At 37.3% G+C, this 20,118-nt stretch overlaps 1 protein-coding gene across 7 annotated transcripts in view; it reads right to left on the reverse strand.

Moving 5' to 3' along the window:
- Positions 1 to 93: 93 nt before the first annotated feature.
- Positions 94 to 20,118, reverse strand: part of LOC132195450 (cell adhesion molecule Dscam2-like) — an 82,293-nt gene continuing 62,268 nt past the window's right edge. For 2 of the 7 annotated variants that reach the window (XM_059617451.1, XM_059617454.1), the window contains 30 exons: positions 19,870 to 20,012; positions 17,035 to 17,203; positions 16,586 to 16,725; positions 16,307 to 16,424; positions 15,846 to 16,005; positions 13,965 to 14,262; positions 13,514 to 13,810; positions 13,094 to 13,366; positions 12,666 to 12,947; positions 12,409 to 12,528; positions 11,024 to 11,197; positions 9,827 to 10,111; positions 9,155 to 9,302; positions 7,845 to 8,029; positions 7,721 to 7,791; positions 6,433 to 6,670; positions 5,673 to 5,822; positions 5,459 to 5,617; positions 5,257 to 5,399; positions 4,732 to 4,888; positions 4,298 to 4,672; positions 3,977 to 4,165; positions 3,621 to 3,917; positions 3,420 to 3,567; positions 3,146 to 3,360; positions 2,345 to 2,668; positions 1,967 to 2,197; positions 1,419 to 1,509; positions 1,122 to 1,328; positions 94 to 556 (listed from right to left, as the gene is read on the reverse strand). In XM_059617451.1, the coding sequence (XP_059473434.1) occupies positions 505 to 556; positions 1,122 to 1,328; positions 1,419 to 1,509; positions 1,967 to 2,197; positions 2,345 to 2,668; positions 3,146 to 3,360; positions 3,420 to 3,567; positions 3,621 to 3,917; positions 3,977 to 4,165; positions 4,298 to 4,672; positions 4,732 to 4,888; positions 5,257 to 5,399; positions 5,459 to 5,617; positions 5,673 to 5,822; positions 6,433 to 6,670; positions 7,721 to 7,791; positions 7,845 to 8,029; positions 9,155 to 9,302; positions 9,827 to 10,111; positions 11,024 to 11,197; positions 12,409 to 12,528; positions 12,666 to 12,947; positions 13,094 to 13,366; positions 13,514 to 13,810; positions 13,965 to 14,262; positions 15,846 to 16,005; positions 16,307 to 16,424; positions 16,586 to 16,725; positions 17,035 to 17,203; positions 19,870 to 20,012 (5,839 nt within the window). In that variant the 3' untranslated portion in view covers positions 94 to 504. Of the gene's footprint in view, positions 557 to 1,121; positions 1,343 to 1,398; positions 1,510 to 1,966; positions 2,198 to 2,344; positions 2,669 to 3,145; positions 3,361 to 3,419; positions 3,568 to 3,620; positions 3,918 to 3,976; positions 4,166 to 4,297; positions 4,673 to 4,731; positions 4,889 to 5,256; positions 5,400 to 5,458; positions 5,618 to 5,672; positions 5,823 to 6,432; positions 6,671 to 7,720; positions 7,792 to 7,844; positions 8,030 to 9,154; positions 9,303 to 9,826; positions 10,112 to 11,023; positions 11,198 to 12,408; positions 12,529 to 12,665; positions 12,948 to 13,093; positions 13,367 to 13,513; positions 13,811 to 13,964; positions 14,263 to 15,845; positions 16,006 to 16,306; positions 16,425 to 16,585; positions 16,726 to 17,034; positions 17,204 to 19,869; positions 20,013 to 20,118 lie in introns of those variants that run through there. The other 5 variants (XM_059617453.1, XM_059617452.1, XM_059617457.1 and 2 more) reach the window with 5 other exon arrangements.

Consider the following 20,118-nt stretch of genomic DNA (forward strand, 5'->3'; position numbering starts at 1 on the left):
GTTACTAATATTTTTTGTTTGCATACTTTTATCAACAGACTTTTAAAAATACCATAAAGAAGGAAATTTTAAAATTAAACCAAATCATTTTCACATACAAAGGGTGAGTGAGATTTAATAAAAACTTTATTTTTTAAAACATTTTTGGCATTTTTTCGCCACACGTTCAGAACATTTTTATAACTTTTGCCAATATTTTAGTCATATTTCATACACATGTAAGCTTTTGATGACAATCTTTTTTATCACTTTTAATCACAATGGGGGTAGCAACGATATTTTTGTTACAAATTACAACGATAGGCTAAAAGCAACTCATTAAATCGTGTCAGGGTTTCTCTGGTGTGTAACACTGATTATTTTGGACAAAAATTTCCATTTTCCAGTAGCAGTTTTAAGAAGCTTGAGTATAGAACTTTTATGAATTTTTTTTTATTAAAAATGGAAAACTTAAAATCGCGCACATAATGTTCATTATCCTAATTTAGTCAGCGCTCAGTCTATTCAGACGTGAATGGTGTAGTCCTGCTTCTCCTTGTCTCGTTCATTTCTGTACCTGTAATGAATATAATTATAAATACATATATTTTTTTATTTTTTAAATATAATATTAATTATATAATTTAAATAAGTTATATGATATTATAACTATATTTTTATCACATTTTCTATATTTAAACAAAATATTATTTTTTTAATATACATTTTTTTACATTATATTAATATTTTCTGTAAGTATAGTTTCATTTTTTCCTATTTAAGACTATTAAGATTTAATATAATTATAAATATTTTATGGTATGGTTGCTTCTAAGGGCAGCTGTCGCAGCAAATTAAAAATTTAAATTCTTATCCAATTTAAGTGGGCTAAATTTCATTTGTTTAATATTTTTGTTCATCATTCTTTATAATATAAATTAACAACATATTGCTAAAAAAATTAATTAATTAATTATGCAAGCTCATAAGGGCACAGGCTGATAAGACACTTTGTCTTGGCCTGACTCTGAACAAAGATATAATAACAAAATAAAATTTAAATTTAAATTAATATTGAGACTTTTATGTTTTTTTTTTTTTAAATTCAAATTAAAGAGAAGTGGGAAGTGCATATATCACACCTTTTAACTAAAGAAACGAGTTCCTGCTCGAGTTGCTCGTGACGGAAAAGGGGTAGTCCCGGCATCTGGTGCGAGTCCACTCGGGGTCTGGTGCTGGGAATTCGCTCCGTCCGGTCGCACTCGGCCTCGGACAGTTCGTGGGAGTCCGAGAAGCCCGAGGGCGGCTGGAGGGGGTTCTGGCCCAGGGCTCCGCCACCACTTGGCCGCCTGCAACGAGAGGGCTGCGTCAGTGTTACCAGCTCTTGGCGGCGCTCGGGGGTGCAAGGGGCCGAACTACCTGCCACCTACTTGAACTACCTGGTTGGCCCCTCACATCTGCGCGACCTGTGCGTGACCTCGGGCGACGCCTCGGCCGACTCGGTGCTCGAGTCCCGCTCATACATTTTGTCTGAAAAAGTGTGATTTAGTTTTAATTAATGTTCTATGTAATGAGTGTTTCATAATTTGATGGAAGGATAATTTGGTGTTGTGCATTGCATTTAAAATCAGCGTGAATCCTAAACTACTTTTTTACTTTATTTCCGATTAAAGATTTATTAGTATTATCCAAGAAGAATTAATAATAATAAAACCAAATTAAAAAAAAATCATTATATAACAATAATTTTATCCAAATAAATTGAATAAATAAGATTGTATACATATTAAAAGTAATTTTTATAATTTATTTAACTTAAGAAACCTATGGTGATATAATAAATTTATTAAATTTCATAAATTTACATACAAAAGAAAATTTAAAACAAATTATAGAAAAGAAAAATGACACTTTGCATTAATTTTTTTAAGAGTAATTTAGAAAAAACAATTAAATTTATTTATTGTTTGCTAAAAATATGATTTACCTTGTTTTTGACTGTGCAAGTGATATGTGGATCTGGAGCTGAAGTTGGCGTTCACCCTGCTGGCACTGCTGTCCGATTGCGAGTCAGCACTGTCAGCCATGGCACAACTTCGTGGACGTCCCATGGGTGGCGGCGAGTGCCTGCTCTGCCGACTCCGACCCCCGTTCGAAGAGGACACGCCAGCAGTACTGCTCAAAGGCAGAGTCTGCTGGCTTGATATGCAAGAAATCTCTGCAAATATTCAAAAACACATTTCAGAAGTAAATTGGCAGAACAAAAATTGTGAAATTCTAAATCTAGGTCTCTTGGTCAGGGAATTTTTTTTATAATTTTTTTTTTAAGATCAGAGGAGCAAGGTTTTAGGTACAGGGAGTGTACCTAAACTGAGACCATCTGGAGGGCTATTGGATGTACGTTTTGGTAAGCAGGTGGCCTCGCCGGCGTTGGTCATGATGCGGCCGTTGGACTTGCGGCGCACCCGCGAGTAGTACTCCTTGTTGGCCGCGCCTCCGCCGCCCTTGTAGCTGCTGGTCTGCGCCGAGGCCAACGACGACGTGTTCGGCTGGCCGGCGTAGCAGTCCTGCTGGCTGAACGTCTGGAACTGCATGCAATAGTCCATCGTCTGGTGGCCGTTGTTCTGCGGCGGTGGCGGCGCCGTGTTCAGGCTGAACGTCGCGTAAGGGCAGATTTCATAGTCTTGGGCTGGAATCAAATTTACCACCTCTACCGTTTAAAATTTTAATCGCAGGAGAAATAGGACTTCGTTGATAGTAATAAAATGAAATTAAAAACAAATATTCAACATTCAATTTAAAGATAGGAAACAATAGGAGAAATTGGAAGCAAGGGGAAGCCGTGCAATAATTAGTTATTCTTTTAAAAAATCAATTCTTTCTTATCTTTGTCCCTTGAATGAGCATATGATTTTAAAATTTGTACAATTTTATCCCAATGAATCTAGAAATAGCGTCAATCTAAAAAAAAAATTGCCTCTTTTCTGAATAACTTGCATGAAATAAACAAAAAATCTGTTCAAGAAGAGAAATATATTACTTTTATACCATAAAATGAAAAGGAAGCCTTTAAAAAATTAAAGTAATTCTTGGTGCAATTAAAAGTTAAAAGTAATTGTGGCCATTCAAAGAGAGCAAAGCACGTGCGAGAAAGTGAGGGGCATACCGGAAGTGGTATCACTGCCTTTGTGACAGCTCAGGGAAGAATCGGCTGCCTTACGTGCAGGGCTGGGCGAGTAAAGTTGGCCTCGGTGGTGCTGCTGGTCCGCGTTCCTCTTGTTTTCCATTTCCATCAAGAGCGTTTTCCCCAAGTACCGGTTCTGCTCTGCCGTGGTCACGCTAGTGCTGCTGCTTGAGCTTTGCTGGTAGCCCTCGTATTGCCTAAAAATTTTTATTTTAATTTAAATTATAAACAAATATTTTCTTTAAATTTTTACAACCTCCTCCTGACAACTATGCACACGCAGACAGCAACAGCGGCTGTGCAAATGAGACCAGAGATGATTGGCACAATTACAGTGGGGTCGGTGAAGGACACAGAGTGCTGCGATCCCGGCCTTTGGGGTTCCATGTCAGGCATAACGATTTCTAAAAATAAATAAAATTATCACCAAAATTCGGAAAAGCCAAAATTATTTTACCTTCAAGAGAGTTTCTGGTGGCGAAAAGATATTCTTGCTGGGCAGAACCGGTGTCACTTTGCGCACCAACCCTGACTGAGTACCATCGGGAGGGATGAAGGTCCTTCAAAGTCACTTCTCCCTGGTCTGGTGAGATTTTGCTGGAAATCAGGGTCCACGGCACACCCTGACGAGCTTCCCGCAGCTCCACAGTGAAGTAATTTATGGCGCACCCTCCACTGGGCCACGAGTCCAAGAAAAGGGTCACGCAGGTGGAGTTGACTTCGAGAAATTCCTCTTGGGTCGGCGCTCTCGGAGCTGAATATTTTTTAATAATTATCAAGAAAATTGATATTAAAATACAATGAAAAATTTACCAGATCCTTTGGTTGAAACGGAGGTCGTGGGGCTGTGCTTTCCTTTGCCGACTTTGTTGATGGCAGAAATGTGGACGTTGTAGGATGTTCCACAGGCCAATTTTGATAAGACATAGTTTCTTCTGTCTGCGTCCACCATGTGATGTTGCCACTCAATGGCGTTTTCCTTTCTATAGTGAATTACAAAGGCTGCAATGATGAAATCATAGCTCATTAAATTTTTATAAGATTTAGAAAATAATTTTTATAACTTAAGTTTTTCAATAATTTAATAAAAATTAATTAAATTTATGGAAAAAAATTGTTTTAAATTGTATTTACCTGTAACTGGGCTGCCTCCGTCGTCGGTGAGTCTCCACTGAAGAGTGAGACTACTGCTTCCAGCGGCCAGCACGTTCAGGGTTGGAATGGAAGGTGCCACCCTAACAACCACTTCGTAATGTATCTCGTCCTTGCCGTAAATGTTCTCGACGTGACACGTGTAGTTTCCCTGGTCAGAAGTTCCGACCGAAGCCACCGAAAGGCTGTTGTCAGGCATAATTTGCAGATTGGCGCTGTCGGATGAGCTGAGGGTTCGTCCTTGCAACTTCCAAACTTTCTCCGGCGCTGGAAGCCCCACGTTTATGCAACTCAGGCTCACTGCCTGGCCCAAGTTGACGACGTGCTTTCGAGAGAAGCCGGCGATGCGAGCAGGGACTGAAAATGGAATTTCGGGTTGCAGTTTTCTGGGGAAAATAATATGTATATTTATTCACCTCGCAAAACGGGTGACTGGGTGACTTTGGCGCTCGGCTGACCCTCGCCCACTCTTGTAGAGGCCGTGATCCAGAATTCGTAAGTTGTGAATTCCTTCAGTCTGCGCGCTTCAAAAGTGGGATCGCGATCGCCGAAAACAACCTCTTTGATTACCTCCTGAAAGAGGATAATATTACATTTGGCTGTGAAATGAATGGCTTCGGCAATCTCTGCCTATAATTTGGCATGAAACCAAGGAGGGGAGAGCTTATCTCGATTGCGTGCTGCAACCTGCTGCGCACGGAGGCCCAGCAGGTTGCCTAACAGTTGTAGTGTTAACGTTCATTCAAATAAAATATTTTTTTTCGTCGCTGGAAAAAAAAACTATGGAATAAAAAAATTCCATTTTATTCCAGAATGAGCACTTACAATAAAATTACTTACAGATGAAAATAAATCAACCCACACAGGAATTTATCAAATCATTAAATTAAACAGTTAAAAATAAATTAATAAATAAATATATAAATAAAAACAATGCTTACTTTTGGTCCGCTTTGCTGCACTGCGTTGATGTAAACATGATATCTCGTGATGATCCCATTAGGCCGAGCCGGTCGCGACCAAGTGACCAAGATGCTCTCCGACGTCATGGAGACGGCCTTAATTTGTTCAGGTGGACCAGGAACTGCCAAAAAGTAAATTAGCCTGAGGAAAAAAGGGAACGTTATGGGCTCAATTTATTACCATCTTCGTCAGTGGTGCAAAAAATCGGGGCCGACCGCACACCATCCCCGACGGCTGTGTGCGCCGCCACCCTCAAACTGTAGTTGCCGTAATAGGAGAGGCCATGGATGCTCGTCTCTAGGTTGGTTGTTTTCTTAACCTCAACTTCTGACGTCAAGTCTGAGGAATGAAAATATTTAATGGTAATTTCATCTTTTACACAGAAGTCAGCTACCAATTGAATATGAGGAAACGAGTTGATAAAACACTTTGTAGCCCTCAATAATTCCGTTTCTTTTTTCAACAGGCGGTGGGTCCCATCGGGTCCAGATACTCTGGGATGATTGCATTTTGCAGCGGAAATTTGTGGGGGCTGATTCTGGAACTGCATTATTTGTTTTCACTATAAATGAGCCCGTATTTTTAGTCATTGCCATTGCATAATTAATTTTAAAAAAAAATTCAAATTATATAAATAGTGATGTAAAATGAGACAAATAACTAAATATGATAAAAAAGGTACAAATCAATATGTAAAAAAATTAAGGTTTTATGATGAAATTTATTAAGAACGATATTATAAAGAAAAGATATATTAAAAACATTTAATAAAAATTATTTTAGTTTATTTAATTATTTTCTAATATTTATATATTGTTTATTAATTTTCTTTCTCTTTATTTTTGGTCAATAAGATAATGAAAATAATTATTAAAAATCAAACAATGGTTTTTACATGTATTTAGACGTTTTAAAGAAATATTCAAGTTTTTATATAAATAAAAGATCCCCACATTTAACCTTTGAACTGCAAATTATGAATAAATTTAAATCCTTCAATAAAAAATTCCTGTTGTATTGAATTGATTGTGAATTTTTATAACTCTAAATCAAAATTTTTAAATTTAATTAGTATTGTTGTTTCCCAAAAAACAAATTGCTCTGCAAGAGCGAATTTTCAAGAAAAAATGTAAGAAATGAGTAAGATTTCTCACCCCCTTGCTTGGTCGTGACAATGAGCGGCGGCGACGAGGGTCCGTGTCCAACTTGGTTGAATGCCCTGACAGTAATCTGATACCTGGTGAACTGCTTGAGGTCGGAGAGGTTGATCTCGAGTCGGTTGCGGCCCCTCACCCTCCGCAGCTGCGGCGGCGACTCGCCGAGGGCGGACACCTCCTTGTACGCCACTTGATAGCCGAGGATTTCGCCGTTCGAGTAGGTCGACGCGGGCGGCTGTCAAAATATCAAGTTCTCTCTCAGCACAAACATACACACGTACCAAGCACCTCTTACGGCTAATTGCGCCCCAGACTGTTTATATTGTGAGCGCGCACGTGCTTGGCACCGCGACAATAAGTGACAAGCAAGCGACCCTTCGTCCGGGCGAGGGTCGTTTGCGGGGCGAAAGAAAATTAGGTTTGCTTAATGGGCGACCGCAGACCATTTGTTTGTTGCGACAACGCGTCATCAATTTTGCTTGGTAATTAGTCACAAAAGTTTGATGAGACTTGAGCACAAACGGTACCCTCAAAAAATTTAACAAAGCCACAAAATGAGGCAAACACAACCAATTTATTATTTACGAAAGGTCAAGTATTTAGGTTTCCTAAAAATTAATCAAAAGATCTAAAATTTTCACAAAAGTATTTTAGATCCCTTGATTATTTAAAAAGATAAAAATATTTGAGGAGATTAAATAATTATTTTTTTTTTTCATTGTATTATGAACTCGCACTAGAATTGCACCAAATAATATATTGTCTCATTTAAATTTTTTTTTTAATCACCCGTATATTCAAAGTAAAAACTTTTTTGTAAAGTAGATCCGGGAAATGTGATAAATTTCAATTCTAAGCTCTCTTTAAGATTGAATAAAAATTTTAAATATATATATAAAAAAAAATTAGTGAATTTTAACCTGAATTTCATCTTCAATAACTTTTTTTATCAACATTTTTTAAAAGTTTTATTGCCTTTTCTACCGACAAATCAATTCTTTGCTGCATTTTATAAATTTAGTTTCAAAACGTAATCAAAGCAAATGACTTATGTTTATCCAAGGAAAAAAAATTCCCAAACAAATCATGATTGCTTTCTTTTAGTCTGTGCCTGCAATTGACGACCCTAAGGGCCTGAGCGCAATGGCAAATAAAAATTTATTTTCCCGTTCCTTCTTTCGGCGGCTGAAGCGACCCTTTAGCACGGCCGATTTAACCGTCGAGAGAGCAGCTGAGCGCGAAAGCGAAGCTCTTTAGGAAGCAAAAAATCACAGAATTGGCTGACCTTCCATCTGACTTGTAGGCTGTCGGGCGAACTCGACTCGGCGGACACGTCGACAGGTGGTCCACTCGGCGCTGAAGATAAATTACTTAATTTGCAGTCGTTTTGCGGTGGGCGGGTTGCTTACCCTCTTGGGTGGTCAGTGCCAGCAGGGCGGGCTGACTGGGCGCGCCGAGGCCCACTTCGTTGACGGCCATGACGCGCAGCAAATAGGCAGTGGCCGGTCGCAGGCCGGACACGCGCGCGTTCCTCACATCGCTGCCCACGGTCGCGTTCTGCCACGTGCTCTCCGGCGAGTTCGGGGGACTTATGCTGTCATTCACATGCAAAATTTCATTTTGATTTAATCATTTAAAGATCGTGAATTCACAAAAGCAAAATCTTATTTTAAAAGCGTATTGACGATAATTGAAATGGGAATTATTATTTATTTTCTAATAAATACCTGCAAAATTATTGCTTATTTTATAAACAAAATAAATAATAATTATTAAATAAAATTTTTATTCATTTAAATTTTGTATTAAAAAAAGCAAATTAATTAAAATAAAAATAGCTTCTATGCAATTTCAGCGGTTGGGTAGTTGTTCTTTTTGAATAATTATTTTATTCAATTAGAAAGTCGTGAGAGTGATTTTTGCTCTTTATTTCTTTATTTCACTGTTAAATTTTAGAGTATTTATAGATAATATGTATATGTTCGTTAATATGCTTTCTTAGAAACACTTCTTACAAAAGATTTAACAATTTCAATTATTTTATTTTATTAATGTTTCTCTGTTGTCTTTATTTCCCTTGCATAAATCCAACGCATAAAAATTTAATGTATTTAGAAAAGAATTATATTGAGTCACAATTCTTAGTTTTGCAATATTTTATAAATTTTTACAACTAGGAAAAAGCTTCCTTAAAAATTTCTAGCTTTTTATTGCCCTTTTTATTTAAAGAAGAGGAGATGATTATAAAAATTAAAAGATTGAGTTTTTCCTCGTAACGAAAATTGAACGTTTGCTCATGAAATATGGTCACAGATCGTGACCAAAACTGATAGAGCCCATTTTCTTTTGAATAAAAACCAATTTCAGCATCAAAGAAAAAGCCAAATCTTTACATTTCCTTGTTCTTTTTACTAAAACATTTGCACAGGTAATGAATATTTTGAGAAAATATTCATTCACACACCGTCTCTCTGTAATTTTTTATTGCCAATATATAACTTAAAAAAAAGTGAAATGAAGAAATAAAAAAAAAAAATTAAAAAAGTGTATAACTATCGCATTTTGATCAGAAATTTTTTTCTACATTGAAAACAAGTGTTTGGAAAAAGGATGTTTGCTGCTGTACTGACATAAATGATGGGCTTTTTTTTAATTTTGTACCAAGTCATGCACTCAACCAAATCCTTGCCTATAAATTTGATATTCCAAGAGCGTTTACCTGGCTGGAAGCGTAGTGTGTTGTTCTCTATATTGAACCACGTAATGTGAAATTGCTGCATGACCTGAATACGGAGCCGACCATCCAATGGTAATTGATCTGCTCGTCGCTTCCTGAAGAGCAACTCCGGTCGGAGATTCGGGAGGCTCTGAAAGTTTCAAGCCGGCAAGCATGTTATTCATATTAAACAGTGATGCAGATTTTTCTCTTACAAATGAATGCAGAGACACCGAAAAAAAAATGAATTTAATGAGATAAACCATATAATTAATGTGGCTTTTTTTGAAAATAAAATTAAACGTTTATTAAATAAATTATTATTAAATATTTTAAGAAAATTTCTTAAAGAATTTGAAGCTCACATTAAATTGTGGATAAAATATATTGTATGCTTAAAGAGTATTAATAAAATTTAAACATTATAAATAAAAGCGATTCCTGATCTTTTTTAATGGAATCCAAATCCATTTTATAAATTCCTAATGCAAAACGTCACAAGCAAAATACCAGATGATTAACTTGCAAAACATCCTCAATCCGCGGAAAGGGTTAAAGCGATTCATTTTCCCACCGCAAACAAAGCTCGAAATGCACATCAGATCGTCTGGCGCTCGCTCATTTAATTTCCTCTTTAGCGCGGCAAGTGACACATGCAATTTCCTTCGTACGTACCCTTGACGTTCAAGTGGAGGGTGAGCTCGTCCTGGCCGAACTCGTTGCTGGCCACGCAGCGGTAGGCGCCGGTGTCGCGGCGCGTGAGGGCGTTCAGGTGCAGCTCGGCCGCCACGCCGCCCCCGGTCGTCGACACCTCGCGCATTTGCCCCATGGACAGGGAGCGCGGCCCGGACACCCACGTCACTCGCAGCGGCGCGTCTCCAAGCGCGGGACACACGAGCACCGTCGACTCGCCCGCCACGGCGCTCTGGTTGATCGCCCGTTGGCTGAAATGTGCTGGAACTGGCGTGATAGATAAATTATTATTCAATTTTTTTGGCATTATTGATTTTATAGCGGCTATTTCTTCAGACATCAAATTTTCATTTAAAAAATGTGACAAATAAATTTTTTTATAACAACTTTCATTTTAAAAGTTAATAATAAATCTTATCGCTTCTTTGAATTATGCTTTTTAAACTATCTGCCTATATAATTATATATAATTTTATTTTAATTTTATACATTACATTGTTATTTTATTTTATTATTTAATTAAAACAATTTAATTTGTTTTTTGCTAGCTGTTTATTTAAACAATTTCTAATGTGTTTTCCTAAAAGAGTATAAATATTTTTGAGCTTTGATCAGGTGTGCTCATATTGATACGAAATTAAAACTGATAATTGTGTCAGAGGACGTCTTCTTACGTTAACTTTTTTATTGATTGTCTATTATAATAAAATTTTATTGAAAGATCATAAAAGGTATTAAAATTATTTTTGATTCCAAATATGATTCAATAATTTTGATACTGCATCTTAAAAAAGTCAATTTTTTTTATTGATTTCATATTTATTTTTAAAATAAAAACTTTAAAAAAGCATAAATCAAAATTGATGCTGTTTGCTGTACCATCGTTTAAGGACCGGCGAGATTCTAATGAGGCCCATAAAAGTAAATTTTTGTGAAGAAAAATTTATTTCCATATTGTAACTCATGCAAAAAAAGGATTTCTACTCAAAACCCGCAAGTAGATTGTTTGATAACATTAAGATTCCGTTGCATAATTATTTGCTAGCATCGCATGAAATTTAGTTCATTAGTTTTTAATTACAATCAATTATAATCAAACAGCTTGAAAGAAGCAGAAAAATAGAAGTTTTGTATTTCGTAGAGAAAATCAGAGACAAAAAGGGCGTGTTTCTCACTCACCACTGACTCTGAGGAAAATTGATTTGCTCAGTCCGGGGCCGATGCCATTGTTTGCCTGGCACATGTAGTGGCCCTGATGAGATGAGTCGGCCGCGTGGATCACAATGGAGCCATTGTTAGCGATGAATTGACGGGGACCAGGCTGCAGAGGGACGAACTCGTCTGACGCCGAACCTGTAGCAAGTCTTAACTTTATTGTTTTGGCCCCTACGTGACTCACATGAAAGCAAGGCCTGCGCGATTTTTTGCCATACTCTGAATCTAGGGTGCTTCCTTTTTATTTCTCTCGCATACCCGCTCGCGGGAAGCACGACGGGTCTTTCTTAATGTTACTAAGGTCACTTGATTCAATTTAAAACAATCTGTCGCAATCTGCTCATGAGAAATGGAGTCGCTCAGAAACGGTTCACAATGAAAATTTTATAGAAAAAAGCAGATTTCTAATTTGATTAATTTATTAAAATTATTTAACTTTTCACTGCGGCAGATGGGGTCTTTTTTATCTCGGAAGTTTTAGCTAAATTCTTGCTAGTTTTTTTCCCTTTTTTTTTTAAATTGTTTTTAACAAAAGGAATTGAATGTAAACAATGTGATGTAATAATTGGGAATAATGCGGACAAATCAACAGTAATAATAACAATAATTTTACTTAGCAAGAAATTCATACAAAAACAAGTTTCAAAATATAAATTAATATATATAAAAAAATTTCCTTGCGAATTTTTAAATAATATTCACACCATCAATAAACCTTTATTTATAAATTTTACTAAATGATATTTTTTTTCTTTATTTTGTTACGATTTTGTTAACTGGCTAAAAAGCAGAATTTTTGTATAAATATTATTTACTGTTTATTAGAAACAATTTTTTTAATCCAGTATTTTAATAAAATCTGTGAAGCCTATTTAACAACTATTATAAATTATATATGTAAAAAAAACAACAGTTATCCCAAAATTCATTTCTTGCACATCTATTGTGCCAAGAAAAATATTTGGCGATTTTCTTTAGAAATAAAAATAAAATGCTAAAGTAATAGCAAAAAATTTAATGAGGGCGATCCAAAAGCCTAACCTGGCCCAGGCTAACTTGACTTAGCCCCGCGCTAACTTAGCACACCAGCAAAATTGAATGGCGGGTTAAATTAGCCCAGGCCAGGTTAATTTAGCCTGGGCCAAGTTAGCCTTTTGGATCGCCCTATTATCTCCAATGTGAAAATTTTTAAAGGCGAATTGGACAATTTGAATTTGCCTCCATCCGTCTCTCAATAATTTCAAATTATTTATTCCCTTTTCAGTAGTAAACAAATAGAATCTGCTTTGTCTTTCGTCGATGTTGATCTTTCTATTGGTTTGGAATGGAGAAAATGTTCAAAACTTTACCTCTGGACCGCATCCATGTGGACGTCGGGTGCGGAAAACCGCTCGCCTGGCAGTGAAGGACAACAGAGTGCTGGTAGAGCACGGACGTATCTTTGGGCTCGAGTTCCCACATTGGAGCGACTGCGGGCAAAACGCATGAAAGGCTTTCACTAAAATTTGCTCCAAAATCAAGGGGACCGCAATTTGCTCTCCGAGTTTGTGTGTCAGAGGCAAAATTTAATTCGGGCGAAATTGATTTAATTTTTAGAAATTCTCACCTCTGACTACGAGTCTGGCAGTGTAGTTGGCGGTGGCAGCGGCGTTGTTGGCGATGCACGTGTACTGGCCAGAGTGTCTCGCGGCCAGGTTCATGAACAGAAGGTTGCTGAAGAATTGGTGTTGCTGCTCGGCGACGTCGGGCTCGGGCGCGAGAGGGGCGCCGTCCTTTTTCCACGAAATGGAAATGGGAAAGTCACCGGAGATGATGCTGCACGACACCTGGGCGCGCATTCCCTCTCGAAGAGTGGCCGGAAATTGAAAAGGTGCAATTTCTGGCGGCTCTGAAAATAATTTAATCCAATTTGTTGGATTTACTTTTAAATTAATCACTGAAAACTTAAATAGAACTCATAAAAACATATGTAAAATACAATTTTATTACAACGCTGCTTTCCTAATTTTAATTATTTTAATACTTTTAACTTACTCATGATATCGAGGCCAAGACTGGATTGTGCAGATTGTCCTTGAGTATTAGAAACGACGCAGGAGTACTTCCCGCTATCGATGCTACCCTCGACGTTTTTGATGAGCAGGGTGCCATTTGAAAAGACCCTTTGTCGAGGGTTGGCGGGCAGAGATGAATCCCCCTGACGCCAGGTCACGCTGGAAATGGGAAATCCGGCCACTGGGCAACGCAGGTACACGTCAGTGCCAGCGACGACGGTCAGGTTGCGAGGAGGCCGTGCAGAAGGAGGCCCTGAATTGACCAGAACAAAACAAAAGAGTGCCTTAAATATTTATAAAATTAAATGAATTATTTTTTATAAAAATTTAAATAAGAAAAATGTTTAAAATATGTTAAGAATATTAATTTAATATTTAAACAATTACATAAAAATCTTACCGTAAACATTGAGCGGGGCAGAGTGAGACGCCGTCCCTGCCGCATTCGAGGCGAGGCAGGTGTAAAGTCCGCCGTGGTGGACCCTGGCAGAGGTGATGTTCAGGTGGCTGACGACGTCGCCTCCGGAGGCCAGGAAGGAATTGAGCACCAGGCCGTTGCTTCCCCCGAGTTCTGCACCGTCCAGCAGCCAAGTGATGTGTGGGTGAGGAGACCCTGAGGCCGCACATCTCAGGGACACGCTCGGCCCTGGCTGGATTGTTTGAGCAATGAAGGTGCCGTGGAGCTCTGGAGCCACGGCTTTGCAAAAATGAAAAAAAGTTGTGATTCCAATTATGTAAATTACAAAATTATTAAAATAATTATTATAAAATAAAATTCGTTATAATTAAAAAAAAAATTGGATTAAAGTTTAAATTCAAAATGTGGTTGAATTCCAGTATTTAAATCGCACCTCCTAGCGTGAGCTCCGAGCTGCCCTGAGCGTTGTCTTCGCTTCCCCTGACCAAGCACTGGTACATGCCCTTGTCATTCCTGGCCACGCCGTGAATGGTGAGCACTTTTCCTCCCTCCGTGTAAGTGTGGCGGCCACCCATGTTGAGGGGTCGTCCGTCCTTGAACCACGCGACCTCCAAAGGGCCGGCCGCGTCTCCAGCGATGGTGCAATTCATGTTGGCCACCGACCCTGCGTCCACCATCTGCTGCTGCGGACGGATGTAGGCCGACAACGGTGCGGTCACCGTCAAAGTCACCTAAATGCCAACCAGCGCAATCGATTCATAATCCATCATAAATTTTTGTTCTGTATAATTAAATTAACTGTTAAGGTCTTTTTAATTTAAATATAAACTCATTCTTCCTCACAATCTTTACGTGTTAAATAAGAATTTTTAAATTCATTTAAAATTTAAGGCAATCGAAAGTTAAATTTTCTAAAAAAAAAATTTATCTTTATTTAAAGAGAATTACTGTTAAATTTTTCTGTGCAATTATTGAATAGAGTTATAGGGAGACACCTTTCAAGCCAAAGCACAGGTCAGTTGGCAAGGGGTCGTGGATTTATTTGCAAAAAATCAGGTGAAAAGAACACAAAATTTGACGGATTTTGGCGTGGAAAAAACTCGGAAAAGTCAAAAGCTTTCCCGGAAAAACGCTACTGTAGTTTCAACTTAAAAATGGAATATCTCGGGTTCTAATTGAGATACAGAAATGTGGCTAGCACCAAAAATTTTCTTTTTACCTCCTCTTCAATCCTGAGGGGTCAAATAATCCAGAGGTACAAGGTCAAGGTCATATTTCAGGGGTCACACGTACAAAAAAAATTCTAGCAAAAATATGCCACCTTCGATTGGGCTGAAATTTTTTTCTAAGATAGTCCTAACATGTAGGAACAACATATTAAAAATTCAGAATGGCATATTTTTTAGATTTTTTATAAAAAAATCACAAAGGTAAAAAAACGTGAATTTTTCGCATTTTGCTCATGATCAAAAATTTATTTTGAGAAAGTACGTATCTAAAATGGGTAAATTTATTTATTTATTGACAAAAAATTCCTAAATTTTCAAAAAATTTCTTAAAATTTCTAAAAATCAATATCCGACCATTGCCAAAATACGAAAAATTCACGTTTTTTTACCTTTGTGATTTTTTTATAAAAAATCTAAAAAATATGCCATTCTGAATTTTTAATATGTTGTTCCTACATGTTAGGACTATCTTAGAAAAAAATTTCAGCCCAATCGAAGGTGGCATATTTTTGCTAGAATTTTTTTGTACGTGTGACCCCTGAAAAATGACCTTGACCTTTGACCTCTGGATTATTTGACCCCTCAGGATTGAAGAGGAGGTAAAAAGAAAATTTTTGGTGCTAGCCGCATTTCTGTATCTCAATTAGAACCCGAGATATTCCATTTTTAAGTTGAAACTACAGTAGCGTTTTTCCGGGAAAGCTTTTGACTTTTCCGAGTTTTTTCCACGCCAAAATCCGTCAAATTTTGTGTTCTTTTCACCTAATTTTTTTCAAATAAATCCACGACCCCTTGCCAACCGACCTGTGCTTTGGCTTGAAAGGTGTCGGGAAAAAAAATCAATTCGATGCTAAAAAATTTGGTGGCTCTAATACATCAATGTTTCTACTCAATGAAATAATATGAAATTCAATGAAGCCACAGGGACGATTGGGATTCTGCGACTGATCGCCGCCACCGACGTGCAATTTCGAGAGCGCGAATAAGCGTGGCCCTTTGCTCGAAATCAATCTTGCTAAAAGTTGGGTGGGATAATCGAATGTGCCTGAGCCACCCTCGGCTGCAAATGATCAGTCTAAACTTACGTCTCGCCTGTCTTCCCCGAGTGGATTGTTGGCGACACAAATGTAGCGGCCCGAGTCGCTAGTTTGGGGTCTCAGCAGCTGCAGCACGTTTCCCATGGGTCGAATGAAAGGCGAAACCAGGCTGATTTCCTGCTGCATCAAACCACTCTCTCGGTACCACCTTCAATTGAAAAGTACACAGAGGGCAAATAATTTACGTTTTATTTTTTAGTTTTGGAATGGATTACAACAAAATGTGACTAAATATCATTTGCTATTGCTCTCAATCTTATTTAAACTCCAAGTTCTATTGAATATTTATTTAAATGATATAAAATTTCTCCAAATAGAGAAATTAACAACAATGAAAATGACATTTTTCTGATTTTTAGAGAGGATTTTGTGATGGTATTTTTACATTTTCCATATTTTGCAATATTCGCTAAAAGCTTTTATTTTTGAAAAGTTAATCATTTGCTGACCGAAAAGAGGGCGGTGGAAATCCACGGGCTGAACACATCAAATCGACTGGCGTGTTGACTGGCACGTTAATGCTGGAGACTGACTGCTCGATCCGAGGCGCCGTGTTGCCGTCAGGATCTGAAATTGCAATTTTCACCCACGCTCAAGCTCGCATCCACCGCGCAAATACAAACATAAAATGGAGTTTTCAACAATATTGTTTCACCAAAACTGAAAGACTAATGAAAATGTACGAGACAGGCAAGTTTAGAAAGTAAATTATGCTTTTATGCTCCGACCTGTGACGATAAGCTGGCCAGGCATGCTGACGCGCCGCTCCCCCGAGAGTTTGTGCATCGCTTGGCACATGAAACGAGTGTATCCGTCCTCGTTCTGGACGTCTCTGATTTGCAGAGCACCGCCGGCAGTAATAGTAAACCTGAAACAAAATTCAATTGGTATTGAAAATATAACGCAAATTAAATCAGGAACTATGTTAATATTATTTACAATATTTTGTAGGGAAAAAAACATTAAAATCACATTTTATTTTGTAAGTGATCGTTTCAATTTGACAATTTCCCTCGTTCAAGATTTTTTTTTTATTAATAATTCATAGCCCAGCTTTGATTGTTCACACTTTTTGAAGATACTTTATTTATATGTGGTAAAAAAGTGGAGTGTCAGAAATTGAAAAGATCAATCAGCCCTGTTTGACAAGTTCATGAGAGCGGCAAAAAACTCGTACCTTCCACCAGGATGAATGGAAGTTCGTCCCAGCACCGGATCTTCTTTCATCCAAGAACTGACGACGACAAGGCCTTTCATGAAGTTTGGCACGGAACATTTCAGCACCGCTGAGTTGCCGCGCACCACGAACACATTTTGCACCTGCAGCTGATAAGTCTGCGACACGTCTGAAAAATACAGGTCCATTAGATCATATTTTTGTTGTTATCAATAAGTTTATATCAAATAAATATGGTATTGAAAATATCACGGAAATATTAATATTTATAATAATTATTGATAATTATCAGAATAAAGACGTCTCAATCTTAGAAAAAAGTCGTCTTTATCTGAGAAAAAAGATGTCTCAATCTGAGAAAAAAGATGTCTTTATCTGAGAATAAAGATGTCTTTATCTGGGAATAAAGACGCCTCAATCTGAGAAAAAAGATGTCTTTATCATAGAAAAAGTTGACTTTATCTGCGAAAAAAGATGTCTCAATCTGAGAAAAAAGATGACTTTATCATAGAAAAAAGATGTCTTTATCTGAGAAAAAAGATGTCTTTATCCGAGAAAAAAGATGTCTTTATCTGAGATAAAAGATGTCTTTATCTGAGAATAAAGACGTCTCAATCTAGAATTTATTTATAAAATTTGATTCGTCACAACAAAAATATTTCCCTAAAATTAAATGGTTACTATTTTTTTTATGTAAAATAAATTCAATAATTTCATCTTCAAAAAGTCTGATTTACAGGTTACATAAACCGTTTATACATAATAACATATAATTTAAGCATAAAAACGGATTAAACTTAAACCGTAAAATTAAACGTATTTTTTATATGCAAAAAGGTTTTTTGAAAGGCTCAATGTGACATTTATATTTTACGATAATCATGAGATGTGTGAGACAAAAAGTTTTAAAGGTTTAGCGAAGTTTGTGCACAAGCCGCGGACACGTGTACGCGGCGGGCGCGTGCTGGTGTTATTAAGTTATTGTGTCGCACCTTGAGCCATTAATTTCTGCAAAGGGTGACACGCCCAGCGCCCTGTGATACACACTCTGCCTCACTCACTCGCCGTAATGCCGCCGTTGAAGCCCCCATGATTAAGAGCAACCGCACTTTGGTGATAAATCACCTGCTGTCCTCTAATGCCTTCATTAGTCTCGCGCGGCGCGCCATTCAGCAGAAATTTGGAATTTTCGCAGATGGAAATAAATATATTATGACGAGAGCTTTGTGGGAAAAAGGAATGTGAATTACACTAGAACGCACAGTAAGTTGATTAATTGCTTGCTGAAAATGAATGTGCGACAGAAAGAATGAAAAGAATTACGCCATCGTGGAAAAGTTGATTGATCTGTAGTATTCAAAATATATTTGTATTCAACGTTTTTTTTATATTATTAATTTGACCGCAGACTCTAAATTATTTTAAATAAATTGCCAGTAAACTATTGTTGTTATTGTTATTATTGTTGGTGATTTCAATTTTGAAATCAGCTTTCCTCGATGGGTTTTGTCAAAGTTGTTTATTGTTTAAGATAATAACAATTTTTAACCGACGAAAATTATCAAAAAAATTTATTTGTTAAAAAAAGTTGAATTCAAGTGTCAAATTTGTGTTAGTAATTGTTTTGTGTGAAAATGTATTCTTAAAATTATATGTAACAAAAAATAAAAATATTAATTAGCAAGAAAAATATTATCTAAAAAGATTTGAATTTTGTTCTAATCCTTGTCAAAATGATTTCAAAGCCTATGAATTATGGCTGCAGTCCGCAGCTGAAACATGTTGAACAGGGATATTGATTTTTCTTAAACAATAAACAACTCACAAAACCCATCCAGGAAAGCTGATTTAAAATTCATATCACAATGAATTCAACTCTCGGTCATGAAATTCTAACACAAAATTGTTTTTTCTTCGAAACTTTACAAATTGTAAACAATGTGATGTAACAATTTGGACAAAACAACAATAATAATACATCACATTGTTAACGTTTAATTAAATATTTTGAGGATTTTGAGAAAATAAACTGCGTTTGATATAATAAATCTTAATCTTTACATTCTCAGATATAAAATAACACTTTTTGTCTTGAAACTAGTTAAAGATTTAATAACATCTACTGCGTCCAATGGAACATAAAATCAAGATGAGAATAACTAAAACTATCAAGCATCAGATAAATTTTAGACTGCAGGTTTTTTGTTAACAAAGCTTTACTTGTCCTAAAATCATGCTCATTCATATGTTTGTGTGTGTATAAATAAACACGTAGTTTTGCCAGTGATTCTGGTGGCGTGCTTTGTTTTGTAAAGCAGAGCAAAGGAAATCAGAGTGTTGTAAGGGATGTGTAGCAGTGATGCATAATAATAGGCGCGACACAGAGGGAAAAGGGCTATATTGACGATGCCTGTCAGCCAGCGCGGAGACAAACAAAGGCAGTAAAAGTCCCAAAGCTCATTAACTAACTTTTAATTAGCTGAAGCAAAATAACGCCCGCGGCTCGTTTATCAATGCGAGCGACAAGAGAGACGCGACTGCAAAAACTTTTTGCCAAAGCATCGGCTTTCGCCTCGCTCTCGCACGGTTTCGATTTACCAATTTATTGTTTACGTGTAGCAGCACGAGTGCGGCTGACGCTTCGTATCCGCGGAATGAAATTTGCACGACCGTATGCGGGTGAGATCGGAACAAACAGGGAAAAGTGGAAAAACGGCTTTCAGATAATTAAAACTGGAAAACACGCAGAGGATTATATTTGGATTTTTTTCTTTTTCACTTTGACGCTTATACAAATATTGCTGTGTTGGAAAATGAAACACAAAGGGCACTGACCTGCGCGGATTTTGCACTCTCGGCTGACGATGGAGCCGACGGTGTTGGTCGCCCTGCATCTGTAGGAAGCGGCGTGCACCTCGGGGTTGTACTCCTCAGGTGGAAACGGTGGAAAGAAGAGGCTGCCATTGCTCAAAATCTCTCTGCAAGCATTCGTGTTATTCATGTTAAGTTAATCTCAGCTTTTACAGGAAAAAAAAACAACAATGAAACTTTGAAAAAAGCACGTGAGGAATAACATTTTCTATA

Source organism: Neocloeon triangulifer, unplaced genomic scaffold (assembly GCF_031216515.1).
Source record: "Neocloeon triangulifer isolate White Clay Creek 2 clone unplaced genomic scaffold, ASM3121651v1 ptg000009l, whole genome shotgun sequence".
In the NCBI taxonomy this organism is placed as follows: domain Eukaryota; kingdom Metazoa; phylum Arthropoda; class Insecta; order Ephemeroptera; family Baetidae; genus Neocloeon; species Neocloeon triangulifer.